Source organism: Seriola aureovittata, chromosome 10, assembly GCF_021018895.1.
Source record: "Seriola aureovittata isolate HTS-2021-v1 ecotype China chromosome 10, ASM2101889v1, whole genome shotgun sequence".
Lineage (NCBI taxonomy): Eukaryota > Metazoa > Chordata > Actinopteri > Carangiformes > Carangidae > Seriola > Seriola aureovittata.
Window position 1 is genome coordinate 26676376 of NC_079373.1, and position 18209 is coordinate 26694584.

At 38.0% G+C, this 18209-nt stretch overlaps 2 protein-coding genes across 2 annotated transcripts in view; both read right to left on the bottom strand.

The window, feature by feature from the left end:
* LOC130175748 (troponin I, fast skeletal muscle-like) overlaps nt 1-6085 on the bottom strand; it is a 6997-nt gene extending 912 nt beyond the window's left edge. The window contains exons 1-6 of the mRNA XM_056386273.1: nt 4116-6085; nt 2962-3253; nt 1022-1054; nt 656-695; nt 309-437; nt 118-207 (exon numbers count right to left, since the gene is read on the bottom strand). Of these exons, the coding sequence (XP_056242248.1) occupies nt 118-207; nt 309-437; nt 656-695; nt 1022-1029 (267 nt within the window). The 5' untranslated portion in view covers nt 1030-1054; nt 2962-3253; nt 4116-6085. The remainder of the gene's footprint in view (nt 1-117; nt 208-308; nt 438-655; nt 696-1021; nt 1055-2961; nt 3254-4115) is intronic.
* Nucleotides 6086-6224: 139 nt separating this feature from the next.
* On the bottom strand, nt 6225-11070 carry LOC130175747 (troponin I, fast skeletal muscle-like). Its single transcript, XM_056386272.1, has 7 exons — nt 10986-11070; nt 9777-9812; nt 9025-9061; nt 7872-8000; nt 7685-7774; nt 6687-6860; nt 6225-6589 (listed from the first exon to the last, which is right to left on the bottom strand). The coding sequence occupies exons 2-7, from the start codon at nt 9785-9787 to the stop codon at nt 6512-6514; spliced, it is 519 nt and encodes a 172-aa protein (XP_056242247.1). The 5' UTR covers nt 9788-9812; nt 10986-11070; the 3' UTR covers nt 6225-6511.
* Between the last annotated feature and the right edge of the window lie 7139 nt (nt 11071-18209).

Consider the following 18209-nt stretch of genomic DNA (forward strand, 5'->3'; position numbering starts at 1 on the left):
TGGTTACGGAAAAGAAACGATCAGAATAACCTTCAAAAGTCAAATGGATTCACTCGGACCTACATCACACCAAACACCCGCCACATTAAAGCATCTGTAACAGCGAGTCGTCTCTACCTCTTTGTCTGACTTTGCCACTTTGGCCTCGGCATCGTATCTGTCCTCATCGATCTTGTCGAGGGCCTGGTGCAGCTTCTTGCAGATCTCCTGTCGATATGAAAAGAGAAAGGTTTGTGTGTGTCTGTGTGTGTGTCTGTGTGTGTGTGTCTGTGTGTGTGTCTGTGTGTGTGTGTTCACACGCTTTTTACCATCAGAGCTGCCTGGTCTCCGCTCAGGTCGGGTTGGGCGCAATTCTCTGCCAAATAAGCTTCTTTGGCGGCGGCGATATCGGTAGCTTCCTGCTCCAGCCAGGTAGCGGCGATCTGCAGCATCAAACTCTGGAGGACGAAGACACAGAGACTCACAAGTTATTATTTTCAGTTTTATTTATTTTTAGTTTAATTATTACTTTTCTTAAAGCTGAAGTCACTGATTTTTTTCTGGCCAGTAAAACAAGGAGGAAGACTCTGACATATTAGCATGTTTTAGCTAACTGGTTAGCATACAGTAGCATATGTTTACGTCCAGCAGACAAAGCAACAAGACTCTCTCTTACCTTGAGATGATGCCTGCGGCTCGATGTCATCTTCTTTCCCCTGTGATTCATGGAAACATGACGTTAATAAAAGCATTTATAACATATAACATAACAACATAGTTCTAATCATTATTCTCATTATCGATTAATATGCAAACACATTTTTGATTAATAATTTGGTCAAGAAAATACTCAAATATTAAACACTAATAAACACCAATCACAGCTTTGAGGGACCAGTTTATGATTACTCATATACAAAACAGTGGCAGATTATTTTTCTGTTGATCAACTAATCGATTAATCAACTTGTTTCAGCCTCAGTTCAAAAGCAAACTGGATAAAACAGTTAGTGGTTTAAAGAACTGACAGACTCATACTTACTCAGACATCTTGGCTTCTCTTTGGTTTCAGACTCTGTCAATAATCAGGAAAAACACAAAGACAATTAGGAAAAATATGAAAATCAGATGTTTTTCTGTAATTAATGTGGTGGCTTGTTTTTCTATGAAACATTTTACTTTTCATCGAACAAAAGAGCAAAACGTCTCAAACGTCTCAAGTGAAAACACAGTATTAAATAAACAAAAGTGATATTTGAAATCAATTCAAACAAGATTAAATTAATTAATTTATTATTCCAATTTCATAAAAATTCAAACACAATTCGTTAATTAAATTACAAACTCTCGTTCAAGTGATTTAGTTTGACACCGAACGAGGAGCTTGTTCAGTTTGCGACACATGACATCAGCTTACACACCTCTGACCTTTGACCTTTGACCCTTCAGTCACAAACCTGTCTCTTTGATTGACAGGAGGAAAACTGCACCTGTTTTGTTTTTAGCTCCATTTCAGCAAAAAGGTCACGTCAGCACTTTCATATTTTTAACGACCTGAAATGATTCGCTGATGAATTGATTAGTGGTTTCTGGTAAGTGATTGATCCTATTGGTTATTTGTCAAATAAAAGTACCTTTGTGTAATGTACTATGTATTACAGTAAATTACATGTATACATTTTTATTTTTATTCTTTATATATCTGATTTACTTTGCTAACATTCGCTAGTTACGCTTTTCTAGAACATCCAAAAATAACAAAGTGATTTAAACGTCAATAAATACAAAATTAAGAAATATATATTATAGTATTTATAAACATTTTTTCACTTTGTGTTAAAACTGAAATTTAAATTTAATATATTATTAATGTAATTATTGTAATTCTTTTTCAAATATTTTGTAATTAAAAATTTGAAATATGAATTTTGAATCAGGATCCTTGAATCCTGAGACAATCAGTTAATTTCTGATCCTGGTTCAGGGTCAAAGGTCAACAATGACTTTCACGATGAGCTCTTTATGAGCAGTAACGATGAAATCACATTATATTTCATCTGACAGGGGAGTAAGTGCCGATATCCAGGTACGTAAAGATATAAAATAAAATAAACTCCATCGTTTTCAAACCAAACTTTCTAAAACTTTCTTAATTAATATTTTGATTCATTTTAAATTTTAATTTTTCACTCTTGCTTCTGTTCGTTCTCTGACCTTCATCTCAAATGTGTTTCAGTTTAAAAGATGCTGCTGCTGCTGCTGCTTGCATCCTCTGTGATTACATCACAGCTTTCTGTGTGACCTCACAGGTCTGGGTCACTTCACCTGTCAGCAGAAATCTGATATTTGGGTTATTTTTCACTCGGAGGAAATCGGATACACCGGCAGTTAAATGACACAGAAAACGTACTGGAGATATATTTAGTACAAATCCAAAAGCTTGTGATTCTATAAGTCAGACAGAAAGAAATAAGAAAGCGTCCGTCACGCGTTCAGGAGCTTCACAAAAACCAAGTGATTTAGACATTTTTTTAAAAAGACATCTCAAAGAAAAATCTTACCTTGTTCCTGGAATTTAAGATTTTCACACCCAATGCAAATTCTTACAAAATTTCTTGTTACCACAGTTTGGAGAAGTTTGGAAATCTTAAATTCTGTAAACTACTGTAATCACAACAAAAGGTCCTTAAAGTATTTGATTAATATTAAATACTTTAACTGAAACAAAATATTCAAAACGTTTGGAAACTGAAAATATCCTGTAATATATTTTCTTAACTTCCAAATGAGCCCCGTCAATACGTTTGTAAATACATGATTATCACTTGAATATAAACAGAAAATAAGTTTTAATTCTTCTAACTGCACAGTGTCAGATACTGACAGTGGAAACACTCTGGTACAAATCCATCACCACATTCGTTACTGAGCATCATCTTCCCTTTTAGCCACTAAATCCACAAAGTAAAAGAAGTTTCTCACCTACAAAGTGACGATGAGGAGGGCAGCAGAGACTGACTGAAGGACTGGGAGACACTGAGGGAGTCACAGACTAAAACCTCAGATCTTTTGGGGGGTATTTATGGGCTTGGACGGGGGTTTGGAGGTTCCTCTTTATGGCCATGAGAAACTCGGAGCTCCAACCAGGCCAATGAGCTCCAGAAATACCTCCATCCTTTGACCGCTCCCGTCATAAATCCTTCAGTATTGATGGCCGGTTGGTCTGATTGGTCAGCAGTCCTCAGGTCGGGTGATCAGCTGGGCGTGGAGAGATCTGCAGAAGAAACTAGACTTAATTAGACTGGAGGTCCTGGATAATGAACCGAGAAGATCTTATTATTGGAATATATTCCCCTCATCTGCTGCGAAACTCTTACTCAATGACACAACGTTTGTTTGATCAAAAAAAGAGGAAAGGAAAGACTTTCCCACTTTTCTTCCATTAAATAAATGAAACAGTGACTGTTAATTATTCATTTCTATATTGTTTATAGTTTCTCTATTTGATTTTATTAATTCTAATTCTGTTTCTATTCTTATTTTATTTCTTATTACATTTTCCACTTGTTGCTGCTGCTCTTTTGTGCTGCTGTGTCAAACTTCAATTTCCTCTAAAGGGATCTTCTTTTCTTTTCTTTTCTTTTCTTTTCTTTTCCCTGAACACAATCTTAAACTGTGTTAGAAATGAAGAGTTAATAAAAACAAATCATTTTCCTTGTTTTAGTGCCACAGTGGGGAAATCTGCAGCAGCAAAGTGAACAGTACAAACAAAAGAAAAACTGCAAAATGTCAAAACCAAATACTTCAGATAAATACATTAATTAATTAAATATGTGCATTTAGATATTTAAACATAAAAAACAAAAAATAGCAGATGGTGTGTTAAATTATTGCACGAGTTCATATCAGCAGTTAATTGTGTTGAATAACAGACGTTTGTTCGTTCAGGCACATTTGGTTACTACACGCCGGATGAGGCGGACATATTGAAGCTTATAGAGTAATCAATTACAAACCCAATTCCGGACTATAATTTGGATGCTGATGTTGAACATTATTATATTATATTACAACATTAAAAATGTTGAGATAAAAAAGAAATTAAAAAAAGAGACAAGGGACCTTTAAAGACGCACCTTGTTTCAGAGCCTCAGCTGCTCATTCTGGATTCAGACGCAGCAACTGAAAAAAACACAAAGAGAGAAATTTAAAAAACACAAAGAACATTTCAATTAAAACAAAAGTGCATCTTTACCCATGAACGACAGCGGGAAACATTTTCTCATTCTGTCTGATACTGAACTGAAAAATCAAACTGCCGCCACTCACCTTCTGTGTGACTGAAGAGTGTCCATCTCTGATTGGTCCATTTGAAAATAATTGTAGGTAAATAAATATAAAATATAGACACTCTTTAGTCACCGTATTCAGCTGAGTTCATTAACGTGTTTGATCTCACCCATCAGTAAATAATCGGATATTTGTATTGAACCATTTACTGCTGATCAACAATCAATTCTTCCGTCTTCCAGAGGATTAGAGTTAGAAAGTTCTTATTAAAGAACAATAAATAAATTAAATAATTCAAGTAAAATAAATAAATAAATAAATAAAAAACCAAACTATTTTTTTTTTTGCTATAACTTTAACATGATTTGAGGATTTTTTTAAATATTCCATCATAACCATCTGATATAACGATGAGCCAATAGACACATGACTTCGTCTCTATCTGAGCTGAGATGTGGAGTGAACCCAGTGAACAGGACGAGGTCGCTCGGTGCAGGCAGAGCTCTGCTGACCCCGTGTGGTCAGTGTGACTCTGCTGACCCCGACTACAACATTATTTTGGACTCTGACCGACTCTGGTCGTCATGACAACGGACAAACTGTGTCTGACAAGTTCAGAAAAAAAGTTTTTTTTGGCACCAGAGGATTTGAGTTAATTGAATTTCTACTTACCATTATGATTTATATTTCTGCATTAAATCTACAGTTCTGCTCAAACGGCCTAATTTAAAAAAAATCTAAAAATATATAACATATAAATATTATATAATTTCATATAAAATATGTATATATTGATTTGAGCGCTGCAATTCATTCTTGACCTTGGAAACACAACTGTGATAAAACACTCTAAACTCAAGGTTCACCTACTATCTATTTTTAGAGCTTTCAACTGTATCTCACGGTCATCTTCAGCAAACCTTGCTCAGCTGTCGTCATGTAAACTAAAGGCTGAAGAAGGCAGTGAGATACGGTTGAAAGCTTTGGGAAAAGTGAGCAAATGTTACATTCAGTTTAGAGCATTTTCGTTTAGATATGTTTTTGTTTTTGTTTGTTTTCTTTTACTAAATGAGAAATTTTAACATCTGAATTTAACAAAAAAAGAAAAGTATTTTTGCAAATCTGTTTAAAAAATAAATGAACAGAAGAACAGATGAACATTCACTTTTCACAGCTCGCTGAACATAAATATAGACGAATATAAATGATGTCTCTTACAAATTATGTTTATATATATTTATATGACTCGATTGTTTTTCCAAGTGCGTTGTCATGGCAACGTAATCGCTGGCTAGATTATGTTCACATTAAGCACGACCTGACATCCAGCTTGTGGTCATGTTTACACAACAAAGCTGGAGTCACACGATCAGACGTTTTTTAGCAGACAACAAATAAAATGTAAAGTATCAACATTTCTGTGACTTTCCAGATTCGTTCATGAACATTTTCTCAAGACGTTAATAGAAAACATAATCCAGGCAGCATTAAGTGCAATTACCGCAACTCTGTTCTATATATAAACATAATTTCTGGGGTCGACAGAGCAGGAAACATGGATATTGTGTCTTGTCCCTCACTGACATGCACAGCACTACAAAGAGCACAACACAACCTCGTTAAAGCTGGAACCCGCCTTCGAAAAGAACCGAAGTCATTACGAAGCTCAGGCGCATTAATCAGAGTTTAATGCATCATGATGCTTCTCTTTGTAAATCTCAGCGTCAGGGTGAAATGTTTTTCATTGTTAAAACGTTTATAATAAAATCACGAGTCCTGTTTAAAGGCAGGTTTTGCTTTAACGTTTGACAAAAACAAACACAGAAAAAAAACTAAAGCCTAACGTCATCGTCGATGTTGTTGTGACCTTTTGTTTTTATCTGGTGCGTCGTGTGCTTCCTCTGCAGTGTTGTGCATCACCGAGTCAAAGACAGAATACCTCATGAGAGCAGACGTAGAAACAAAATACATTTATTACAAAAACACTAAGAGCAGGAGGTTGTCAAGAGTGAACATCAGCGCAGAGCGAAACAGGAAGTCACACTACAGAATAAAAGTATGATACTTGAGGGAAGGCTGAGATTAAAGAGCTGTTTCCCTATCTTGACTTAAAATAACAGACCAAGCTGAAACTTACAGATTTAATGAAACAAAAAGGTATTTCAACTGAATGAAAAACTTCATAAATTCCATAAAAAGTGCGAAACAGCCCCGAGTAACTGAAAGAGCAGAGTTGACTTCTTTAGGAAGTCTCGAACATCTTCTTCCTGTCGGCTTTGTCCTCAATGTTCTTACGCCAGTCGCCGACGGCCTCTGCAGGCTGCAGGACACAAACAGTTCCCAGTCAACAGGTGTCCACAGGTGTAACCAACCACACTCTTATTACCTGTCCCGACTGTCGTCCTGCGAACACTCACCTCCTCTTTCACCTCCTTCTTCACCTGCTTCAGGTTGGCCCTGAGGTCCATGTTGACTGTATGTTTGGAGCCCAGCAGAGCCTTCAGCATGGCGTCGGCGGACATACGCACTTTCTTCAGAGCGGGTTTCTTCACTCCGGCCAGGTCGACCACTTTGATCTTCAAGTCGTCGATCTGAGAGAGAAACAGGTTTCAAAGGTGAAATGGAGCCAATAGCAGAACAGTGGTTTGTCTCAGGGTTAAAGTCTGATAATCCTACGCATGTCAGGAAACGACTATAATAAAAACAATACAACTACAAGCATCAAAGACAAAAATATATATAAATATATATATATATATATATATATATATAAGTCACTCACTTACCACCATAACTGTAGCATAAGAAATAATTTTAATTATCAAAATAGCAGTAACAAATAGTAGCTACAGAATTATGTCTCTATGTATCATCTACAGCCTCATATATCTTATTTTCCTGAGCCACAGTGTCGCACTGCGTGACATGTGGATATTCACATGTGACTTTACTTCTGTAAAAACAAATGCAAATTAACTATTTTTACGCATCTACTGAATAACGTCCTATTTATTTCTTAAAATCTCAAATATAAGAGGCGCAGGTGCGTAATAACTGTACAAATCAACACTTTATTAATTATACTTCTAATTAGTACCAAACTGCAAAGGAAATACTCAAGTCATTTACAGCTAAATACTTGGAAATTAATAATTAGAAAATTGTGAGGAAAAAAAGTCAGTGGAAAAATAAAATGTTTCCAATGTTAAACTTCAGCAAAACTTGATGAACTTACAGAGAAATTAGAGGAAAAGTCTGAGCTGAACACAAACACTCACTTCACAGCTGTTAGTGGCAAATAAAGCCAAACTACAACCTCTCCAGTGGTCACACATTCACATCCAGTCTGAGTAATGGTTCATTATGTTCTCTGTCACGGTCGTCAGTGTCTGATCGGCGGCGGGACGACGTGTACCTCTTTATCACCTTTGCCGATTTTGGTCACCAGGTCGTACCTCTCTTCATCCACTTTGTCGATGAGGGCGTGCAGCTTCCTGCAGGTGTCCTGGAAAAAGGAACGACAGGCGTGACGTCTGCGTACTGATCACACCCGTTCAGTAATGGATATCACACTACAACAACAGGCCTGAGGCGCCGCTCACCATGAGGCCGGCCTGGTCTCCGCTCAGGCTGGGTGAGGGACACGCTTCGGCCATGTAGGCCTTCTTGGCTTCTATAATGTCCTTCTTCTCCTGTTCAATCCAGCCCGCCGCAATCTGCAGCATCACACTCTGCAGGCGAGAGGCAAAGTCAAGAGTCAGTCGGAGAGGGAAAAAACCAGCCGTGTTGTTTTCATGTGAGGATTTCACAGCCAAGGCATGAAAAAGGAGTGTCGCCCCTCAAACGTGTAAAAAATAAATAAATACAAAAATCTACAACTAAAAACATTGAAGAAGAAAAACAGCCTCTTAAATTCTTTAAAAAGTTTTCCTCAAACTTTAAACACTGTCAAAGTTCATTTGTATGAAATAAACTGTGTTGAAAGAGGAAGTTAAATAGTTGTTTAAGTAAAGGTAAAATAAAAAAGAAAATTATTCCAGATCCTAAATTTCTCACTGTTTTCGTGAGAAATAACTGTTTGAATTTTTTTCAACACATAAACCGTCAATCTAAAGCTGATTTTCAGCAGCAGCAGCTTCTTATCAACCTCTTACATCATGAAAACACTTTGTGTGTGTTTGACAGATTTCACCAGCAGGTGGCGCCTCCGAGCTTTAAACTGTGTCAGCTCAGGTGTGTTTGTGTCTCTGTTCAGACCAACAGGGAAACGACTGACACCGACACATCAGCTTCACTTTATAAAACCAGTGTCCCACAGAGAGACAACAACCAACAACTGTGACCATCAATCACTTTAACTACAGGAAAACTTTTGGTTCGACCGGCGGAAATTTCTAACGATCAAAACTTTTGTATGAACTTGCTACAAAACTTTGTCACCCACAACACAAACATATCCAAACACATGCAGCTGCTGATTTTCTCTAATTATGCCGTTCACTAAAACTACTGATCAACTGATCAACTGGCAATTAACTCATAATCATGATTGATTGTTAATATGTTGATTTATCTGGTTAAAGAAGTGACTGACTGGTATTTCATCTGCGTGGACTCTAATAACTTTCTAATAAAGCTCCAGATGTTCTGGGTTCTGCTCAGCTCTTTAGTCCAAACTGTTCAGTCTGTGATGATCAATACTTTTCTTCAACCTGTGGCCTGATGTGAAAGTCCCTCAGACTCAGACCGTCGTACCTTCAGATGATGCTTGCGGCTCATCGTCATCCTCTTCCTGTGAAGAGCAGAAACAACGAGTCAGTCAGTCGTTTGTTCTGAGTCTAAAACAACTTCCTGTTCTTTCTTTCTTTCTCCTCTTTTTCTTTGCTCTTTTCTCTCTTTCTTTCCCTGTATCTTTCTTTCTTTCTTTCTTTCTTTCTTTCTTTCTGGTTTTCTTTCTCTCATTCTTTCCTTCTTTTCCCTATTTTTCTCTCCCTGTTGCTTTCTTTCCTTCCATCCTTCCTGGATTCCACCTTCTTTGCTTTCTTTCTTTCTTTCTTTTCTCTCTTTCTTTCTTTTCTTCTTTACTCTTATGTTTTTTCTTACTCTTTTTTTTCTTCATCCTTCATCGTCTCTTTCTCTCATTTTCTTCTTTCCTTCCATCTTCCCTGAATTCCAACCTCTTTGCTTTCTTTCTCTCTTTCTTACCGTCTTTCCTTTTTTCCGTCTTTTTTTAATGAAGAAGATATGAGAAAAGAAAGGACCCTTTCTTTCATTATTTCTTTCTTTCTTTCATTATTTCTTTCTCTCTTCTCTAAAGCTGAACTCCTGTCTTCACCGTGAGTCCTTTTACGTTTGATACTTTTCACTTTGAAACCTCATAATTAAACATCTTAACTCTGTGCCGCTGATTTCTTTTCTGTCCAACATCTAAAAACACATTTAAAACTATTTTCACTCCAGTAAAGTTTCTAAAAATCAGGAATGGATTATAGAGAGGCGGAACTTACTCGTGCGACATGTTGGCGGTTTCTTTTCTTCACAGCCTGTTGGAGGAAAGAAAAGAGGAGAGGAAAAACTCATTGAGACACTGAGGGAGAATAAAGGAAGTTATAATCTGCTCTGTGCTTAAATATCAGAGTGCGACCCTCCTCTGTATGAAAGGTGATCTGAGATTCAAACAGTCGATGAGCGGCTGCGTGGTGACAGAGCTAAGTTTGGAGTTTGGGTCAAGTGTCGCCACTGACGCCTGCGATAAGCTCCTTTACAGGTGTTCAACACCAAAGATCCCCCGGGAGTTAACACTTCAATTCCTTTCGTGGCGAAGAATCCCTGCGGCAGAATGTGCTGCGACAGCGTGTTAGCTGCCAACGCCGCAGCCGCTAATACACAAACCCTCACACACTGCAAAAACAAACCCGTCTAAACAAGTCCCTCAGTCCCAGAATCCGATTTCAAGAGTTATTTTTACTAAAAATAATTCAAGGTGTCATTATTCCATCATGTCTAATGAGTATGGAAATGTAAGAAGCTGCAAATACGACAGGAAATAACTGAAGGGACTGAATTAGAATCAACAAAATCAATTTCATCCAGACCAAGTGAAGAGATCAAATGTTCAAACTTTCCAAATCAATGAATTGAGATTACACTGTAAAAATCCTGCAGGAACAAGTGCGGAAGTCACACTTCAAAACCCAACTGGCCAAAACCTTTAAAATCAAAAATTCACTACAAAGGTCAGAGCTCAGTCTAACAACCAGAGTGGAAACATCTCAACCTCCTTGGCTGATTTTTACAGTGTTCTTTCAGAAAGCAATGAAATCTCACCATCCTCTCTCAAATCCCACATTTTTAATCTCAACATGATGCAATCTTTCAAAAAGCTTTATCCTAAAAAAGGAAAAACACTTCAAAAACGAGGCAATTATCATTAACAATTAACTAGAAATCTTCAACACAAGCCAAAAGCAAATAGTAAGATCTGGTCCAGCAGTAATCAGCCCTCTCCTTCATCCTGGATCACATTCCCCTTCGCTTATTAACAAACCCCCAGAGGTCAGGACTTCATCACCTTAGCACTTTACAAACGGGTCTCCTCAAAAAGACTCTAACTGAGTCCACACAGCCGCTTCCTATCACTTAACCAGCTCTGTCCAGACATGCAGATAGGAGGAGGAAGAGGAGGGGGAGGAGGAAGGAAGGGAAACTGGTCTCACCTACGACGAGACGGAAAGTCCAGGAGGAGGGCAGCAGCAGCGGTGGCCAGGGGCACTGGGAAGAAATCATTCCCGGGGTGTATATATACAAGGGCTCAGATATGGATATGGAGCTCCTGTTTATGGAAATGCAGGATCCTCAGACCAATCGGCCGGCAAGCTCCTGAAATATCATCGACTCCTGCCAGCTTCCCCCTGTAAATCAGGCATCATCGAGGAGGAGCCTGAGATCATTTTCAGACTCTGATCGGTGCCACTGGGACGCTATAAAAGGGAGGAAAAGTTTGATGATGCTTCACATTAACTATAAAACCATCACCAGATGAAGACTGGACCAGGACACGAGTAATTTCTCTCTTTCTGGCTTGTTGTTGGTGCTGAAGGGGTCAAGATGCCTGAGTTTAAGTGATGGATACATGTCTACACTGCAAAGTTGGCTGTTAATTCACAAGTTAAAGGCAGCTGGAAGGAAACAATGGTTGATTCTCTGTTGATACGTCTCTTGAAAATGCTCAAACAGCTACAAGGAATTGTAATTCAAGCCTTAAAGCACTTTCAAAATCTAATTTGAGTTTTTTTCTGTACTGAATAAAACCAGAGAAATGTAAATCTGGATTTGGTTAAACTCGTCAGACCTGGTCTAGATGTAAGGAAAGAACCCAAAGACAGTCTCAGATTTGCAAAAACTTTCATCTTTGTTTCCAACAGATCTAATTAAAAGCCACAAATCGGACGCCAACTAAAGCTTTGCATCATTCTTGACACTAATTAGCATCTCATTTCATGTCCAAGCTTTTTTTGTCGTCCCTTTGAAGAATGTCTGGAGCAAAAGTAAACCTCCGTGTGACTCCTAATGTGTTGAATCGCAGCCTGCTCACATCAGACACACGAACGTCTCATTACTAATTAGGGGCAGATTTCTCACGAAGGACAAGTCCTTTAAAACTGGCTGGAACTCAGATCCCAGCGTCTCTTTGCCGCCACCTCCGCTTACAGAGTTCAGCTGTGGAGTTTAGGCTCGGGTGGCAGAGCCTCTTCTCCACAGCTGCCTGACACTGCTGAACCCGCTGCCTAACAAAGAGCCAAGTTTCTGAGCCGATAACCATGAGAGAGTTTAAATGACATAATCACCGAACAATGGGCCACAGGGGAAAAACTCCTGAACCCTCCTTACAGCCTTTTTTTTTTTTTAAATCTCGTCTTAATGTGCATGGAATAAATGGCTCTTTCAAAACAACGTCTACTGTTACCACTTATTTGTAGGTATATTTATGCAGCTTGTCCCTTGTGCTTGGAAGTGTTAAATTCAGCAACTTATCCTGACTTTATCTTCAGACATGTCTGGATAGATTAAGGTTCTTTCTAAGGGATTTCTGGCCCTTAGAAAAGAGCAAAATCCAAAAGACATCTTTAGAAGAGAATAACAAGGTGATCTTAACCCATTAATGCCAGATTCTACACATAAAATGCATACATTTAATTTAACGGGGGACTCGTGTTTACCTTAATTTGGAAGACGAACCGAAAGAACCTCTGAGAAGTTTTGTGATCATCCAACCATAAATGCCAAGTCAACAGCTGACGACTTTTACCTTTCTGATCATCACATTCTCTAAATTGTATTAAAAGTTCCTTATTGATAATTTCACACAAAAAGACATTCAACACAATCACAGAGCAAAAAAACAACAACAACAAAAAAAGACATGCATCTTCCTGAATATCAAAACCGAAGGTGCAGTGACCCTCCAGCATCCTGCGATTTCGGAAACAGGTTCAAAAGAGAGAGACCACTGTTGAAACTTTGACATTACTTTTAACTATTGCTCCAAATAAAGTGCTTAACAAGCTTGTATTTCTGCCGTCTATTAATATCATGTAATCGCCAACTGGCCTGGTTAGCGTTTCATTTTGGATTGGACCTGCTCCGAGTCGTGAATCTGCCCTCAGAAAGGCTTCCAGACCTTTCTCTGGCTGCCGAGGGTCCTCTCATATTAACACTTGAGCTATAAAAATATGCGGGCATGATTTCAGGTAGGCAAGGAGGCAGATTTTCCATGTGGATAACGTTACATTGAGACTGACTCATGAAAGCTTCCTTAACTGCTTCAGATCACTCTCAGAGAGAATTTACCTGAGCAAGAATGCCTCCTGAAATATGTAAAAGTACCTACACAGGAAGCCGCAGGTGATTTGACAAAAAAATTGTAGGATTAGGTTTAAATTATCATTATTATTATATCGTATTCATACTACAGGTCCACATATTTAAACAAAAATAGATTACTTCTCAGTGTCTTCCAAAGCTCCAAAACTGATAGCAAGGGGAAAAGACTGTGGTTATTATGAACCAATGCTATTATTTTCATCCATGCTAGTAGCATTGCTCTATGGATGGTGTTGTTGGTCGGTTGGTCAGTCCACCACTTATCCTAATGACTGTGATGATGCCCTGACTTTTCCTCTAGCGACCAGGAGGTCAATGTCTTTGCTTATTTTATGCAATATTTTAACTTAATGGATTGGCACTAAATTTGCTTCAGATACTTTATAAAATGCCACAAGTACAATTACCTGTAAAACTAGTGACATTCCCATCAGCATCAGCTGCATTTTTTTTTAACTGCCAATCAGCTGTTTTCAGCTTGCTAATAGGGTAAACTAGGATTGTGAAGAATGGTAAACATTTTACCTGCTATCATCATATATGGTTTGTCATTTCCTGTTTATCATTTATCTCATAGCACCGGTACCAATAGCATGACTGTACTCTCCATTTTCCTCATCCTGTTTGATTTTTTTTCTTCAGTTTTTCTAACTTTTCTAACGGTAAAAACAGAGCAGGGTTTTAGATACATCAAGGTCCAGAAACTGAGCTTACTCGGGGGGTTCAAGGTCATGCTCCCGAAAATTACCCTGATCTAAATATGGGCATTTTAATACAGCTGGAAATCAAAAATTGGATGATGATAGTTTTAAAACCATGTCAGTGGAAAATATAGAAGCTTATCTCAAACAGTATAAATATAATCTAAATGTTTTTTTTTTACAAGAACATATATATTACAATAAAACAATATTATGACACCATAATTGTGCTAGATTTGTGTTGTTGTTTGGGCACATAGTTCCACACAGTTTTTGTTTGTGTTGAAAAACACAGGGACATGATGCTAAGCTCAGCTTTCAGAAACAAGAAAAAAAGCAATAAAATGGGAGAAACATTATTTAAAATTAGCTAAATGTTTGCCAACAGAAAAGGAAAATATCCCTTGCCAAGATTTTTAAAAAGCTTGAAACAAGTGAAATGCTTGAACACAAAAACTGCCTGATAAAGAAACATCTTGTCAGACAAAAACAAGCATATAACGCTTATATAATACTTATATAATACTTATATGCTGCTTATAAAATGCTTTATATTTCTCTTTCATCCTCGTCCTCTATCAAGTTAACACAGGGTCAATTGATATCTATATTCTAATACTGGCCTCTTCTTGGTATCCTCTTACTGTTCACTGTTAGCTAGCTAAATAGCTAACTAGCTAGCTAACAGTAATTCGTTAGCTAGTTAGCTAGCAAACTAGCTAGCAAACTAGCTGACTAGCCGGCATCATGACAAACGGCCAACGTTTTAACTTAGTGCGACCGCAAAGGAGCCGTTGGTCACATGATGTTTGGAGACAAAAGACACTGAATTACAAAGTGTCCGCAGGTAAAATCTTCTAATTACCTGTATCGCGCTTCAATCTGCCTGTCCGGTTCGTTGACATAAGAACTACTGTGTTCAGTAAAGATTTTGTAGTAACAACGAGATCATCCACTCCACCCACGACCAGGCAAGCAACGGCAATGACGCAGCTGAGAGTGTATGTTACCTTGGCGTCATACAATATCTTTGCAGCATCAAAGTAGAGTTATTCTAGGCAGCTCCACTGAGGACGTTGTTTTCACCCATGTTTGCTTGTTTGTTTGTTTGTTTGCTTGTTTGTTTGTTTGTTTGTTTGTTTGTGCAGGTGTGTTCTTGTTCATTATTTCTAGAGAAATAAAATATAAATCTTGGAAATCTTTCAAATTAATTGTGTTGAGGTCCATGACTTTCTACAATTTGGTGCAGATCCTGGTAATAATCTGGATCCAGATAATAATCTGGATCTCACAGACATGTTTAGGATCATTTGGCCATGGTGGAGGTATGAGCTCCACTGAGTGCCATTCAGTTTCTTGACTTATTATTATGTAGCTACACCTCAGAAAAAAATACCAAGGTCCAGACCTTGGTGACCTCAGTGGTGGATCAGCCATGTTTGTGTTAGAAACACCTACACCTGTGCAGCCCACCTTTATCCAAAGATTAACCTCAAGGTTAATTGTAAAGATGCAGATGCTTTTTCCTCTTTGGTTAGTGACAGGAAAATCACTCTACTCTATATTTCAATAAATAATGTCATAGTATAGTATAGTATCTGAGAGATTGAAAACTGTTAGAGTTAATTTTTCAATTTGGAAAAAACAGATAAAATCTCAGATAAAATAGGTAAGAGATAAAAAACAGAGCTGCAGAAAATTTCCAAAAAGTGGACCTTCAGCTAGGAATCCTCTGACAAATTAATGGGCAGAAGATTCTTGAGGTGTGGCCAGGAATGTTTGCGTTTGTGCAGCTTTCCCACTGAACGAGATCATCTATTGTACAACACAGTGGTACTTATGGAAAGATTGTGGTCACTAATCTTTGAATAAAGCAGTTTTCATGGAACTGAAGCTGCCACAATTAAGTCAATGACAGAAATGTTGGATAACATCAAGATGTTGGCGTACAAAGTTGCAGAGACATCAGTATAGAAAAAATAACAATCAATAAACCAAGCCAAACCAATCAGTAGGTAAAGCCTGTATCCACAGAAGCATTTTATCAATTGATCTCCTTGTTAAGTCCTCTCCACTGATCACCTCAGACCCACTGACCGGTAATGAGTGTCATCAGACCTATAAGCATTTAGCAGGTCATACTATAGGACTAATGCCTGTGGGGAAAGGTGGTGACAGAGCTGAGTGAGGTGCAGACAGCGAAGATGATGGAGTCTGAATCATGCTGGGAATGTTGCGGCGGAGGGTGATGCTGGGGGTCAGGTTCAGGGTTCTGTCAGAGAGACAGGCAGGTGTTTTCTACCAAGAACGTCCGGCCTACAATTCGAGCCTCAGGAATTCCCTGTATGGCAGGTCTGAGTTTGGAAAAATGCGAGTGAAGCGTGCGGCCTTTCCTCACCATGTGAAAGCATTAATAACTATATTTGTATGTTTACATGGAGTTTGATTCATACTCCTGATGCTGGTGTTAGTTTTTTTAGAACCAGCCGCCATCTGGTTGTGTTTGAAGCATGGACAAAGTAGCTGTGTCGCCACCCACAGGGATGGTTTGAGGTTGGATTTACTGCTTGTCTCTAAGGGGTTTCTAATATGAACATATATGTTACTGTATGGCAAATGTGTTACAACCAGACAGAATTTCACGAAAACTCCAATAACTCTTTTTTTGTTAGTTTCTAAACATGGTATTTGTACAACATCAGTTTGATCCAATATTTCAGCTACTCACTTGTGCTGCTCCAACCACATGTTGCCATTCAACGTGAAGTAGCTTGTTTTTAAATATACTACACATTACTATTGATGTTTTTTCATCAATGCATCTTACCTATAATTATGATAAATACCAGTTACACCAGTCATCTGCAGAACAGCAACCCAACACTAATAACACCTATCACCTAACAGCCTCAGTTAACAGTCATTTCTTAGTGTTTTTATGTAAATACATTGCACTGTTCTAACCTCCATCTTTGTCAACTTTCTTAACTTTCTTTGTGGCAAATTTGCAGGTATTTTGGAGAAAAGACTGTAAAAGTTAAACGCTGCTATGTTGTTATCCTAAAAAAGATACTTCACTCAGGTTTGCGTCGGGAGCTTTTCAACTGATTCAAATCAAAAACGTTTTACTCATCTTCCAGCGGAACCTGTGACATCTAAACAAGTTACTGCTGCTAGAAAAGCCAAATTTGGGCAAAGAAGTTGAAGTCTGTTTGAGTTTGGAAGTGTGAAGTAGACAAATTAAAATGTCCAACCACAGTTCACATACTGCAAAACGAGGGGAGGGCTATGCATCCTCAAGGTGCGTTCAGAAGTTGGCAGCATCCATTTCGTTTGTTTCAGCATCACTAGGAAGGTCAAACATGTAAGTGCTTGGTATACGGTCAAACTAGGATGCTTTGATAGTTGTGAAGGAGTTACTGGAAGCGAAAATCAACAACTTCATTATGTTATTGGAAGCTATAGCGCCTCCCTGCTGCCACAATTTAAACTGCAGCTCAGACTTGCATCTAATTAAGAATTTTAAGATTTTTGAATAAAAAAATGTTTAAAATCAAGTTGGGTTTTGGGTTTAAAATTTTTTGAATAAAGACAGTCTTGGTAAAATTTAATATGACAGGTTTTACCAAGCACATAACCTTTCATACACCGCAGATTAATTTATTATGGCTAAAAATACACATGTTCTGCTGAATATGACATTTGTGAGCATCTAAAAATTCTGTTGTGGGTGTTAAGATTTTAATATGTTAAGCTTACAGTCACCAAGATGGGGGGAACTTAGTTAGAAAAACCTGAATTGCCTACTGTGAGCCAAAGGTGTTGTGGAAAAAATGTGTAGACTTTTTCATAAAGGGTAAAGGTGAGGATTTTTCCATTCACTCAAACTGTTGTATTTTTGGAGGTTGGAGCACCATCTAGTGGTCGACTGAAAAACTGCAGCCACAGACACTAACCTCTGACCAGTGCTGCTGAATGGTTTATTGATTCACTTTTGCTTCTTATAGTTTGTTAGTTTGTTTAATCCCAAAATTTAATCATGCGAGGCAAATTTTAAAATTTGGATAACCCAATAATTTGAGAGAAAATAAAACCCATTGATAGAAGTTGATGTCACATGAGTCAGGAGACTCACCTGCTCTTTAACTTCCTTCTTCTTCTCTCACTTCATCAGGTCATCGCAGCCAGCCAGCAGGTCACAGGACTGGAAGGAGAGGATTATATATATTAAATGAAATATAAATACAGCTGCTTTCTTGAACATGACCTTCAGGTTCTAACTTTAATTTTTGTCTCACCTGGACTGCTCCGACATAAGCTGTGGTGTAAAACCAGCTCCCATTCACTGATGAAATA

Bases quoted from the DNA above. Each gene is read 5' to 3' on its own strand.
- LOC130175747 (XM_056386272.1), bottom strand. The intron at 7,775-7,871 runs GTGAGCGGCGCC...TCCTTTTTCCAG, and splicing joins GAGACCAGGCCGGCCTCATG to GACACCTGCAGGAAGCTGCA. The intron at 6,861-7,684 runs GTACACGTCGTC...TTTCTCTCTCAG, and splicing joins TCGGCAAAGGTGATAAAGAG to ATCGACGACTTGAAGATCAA.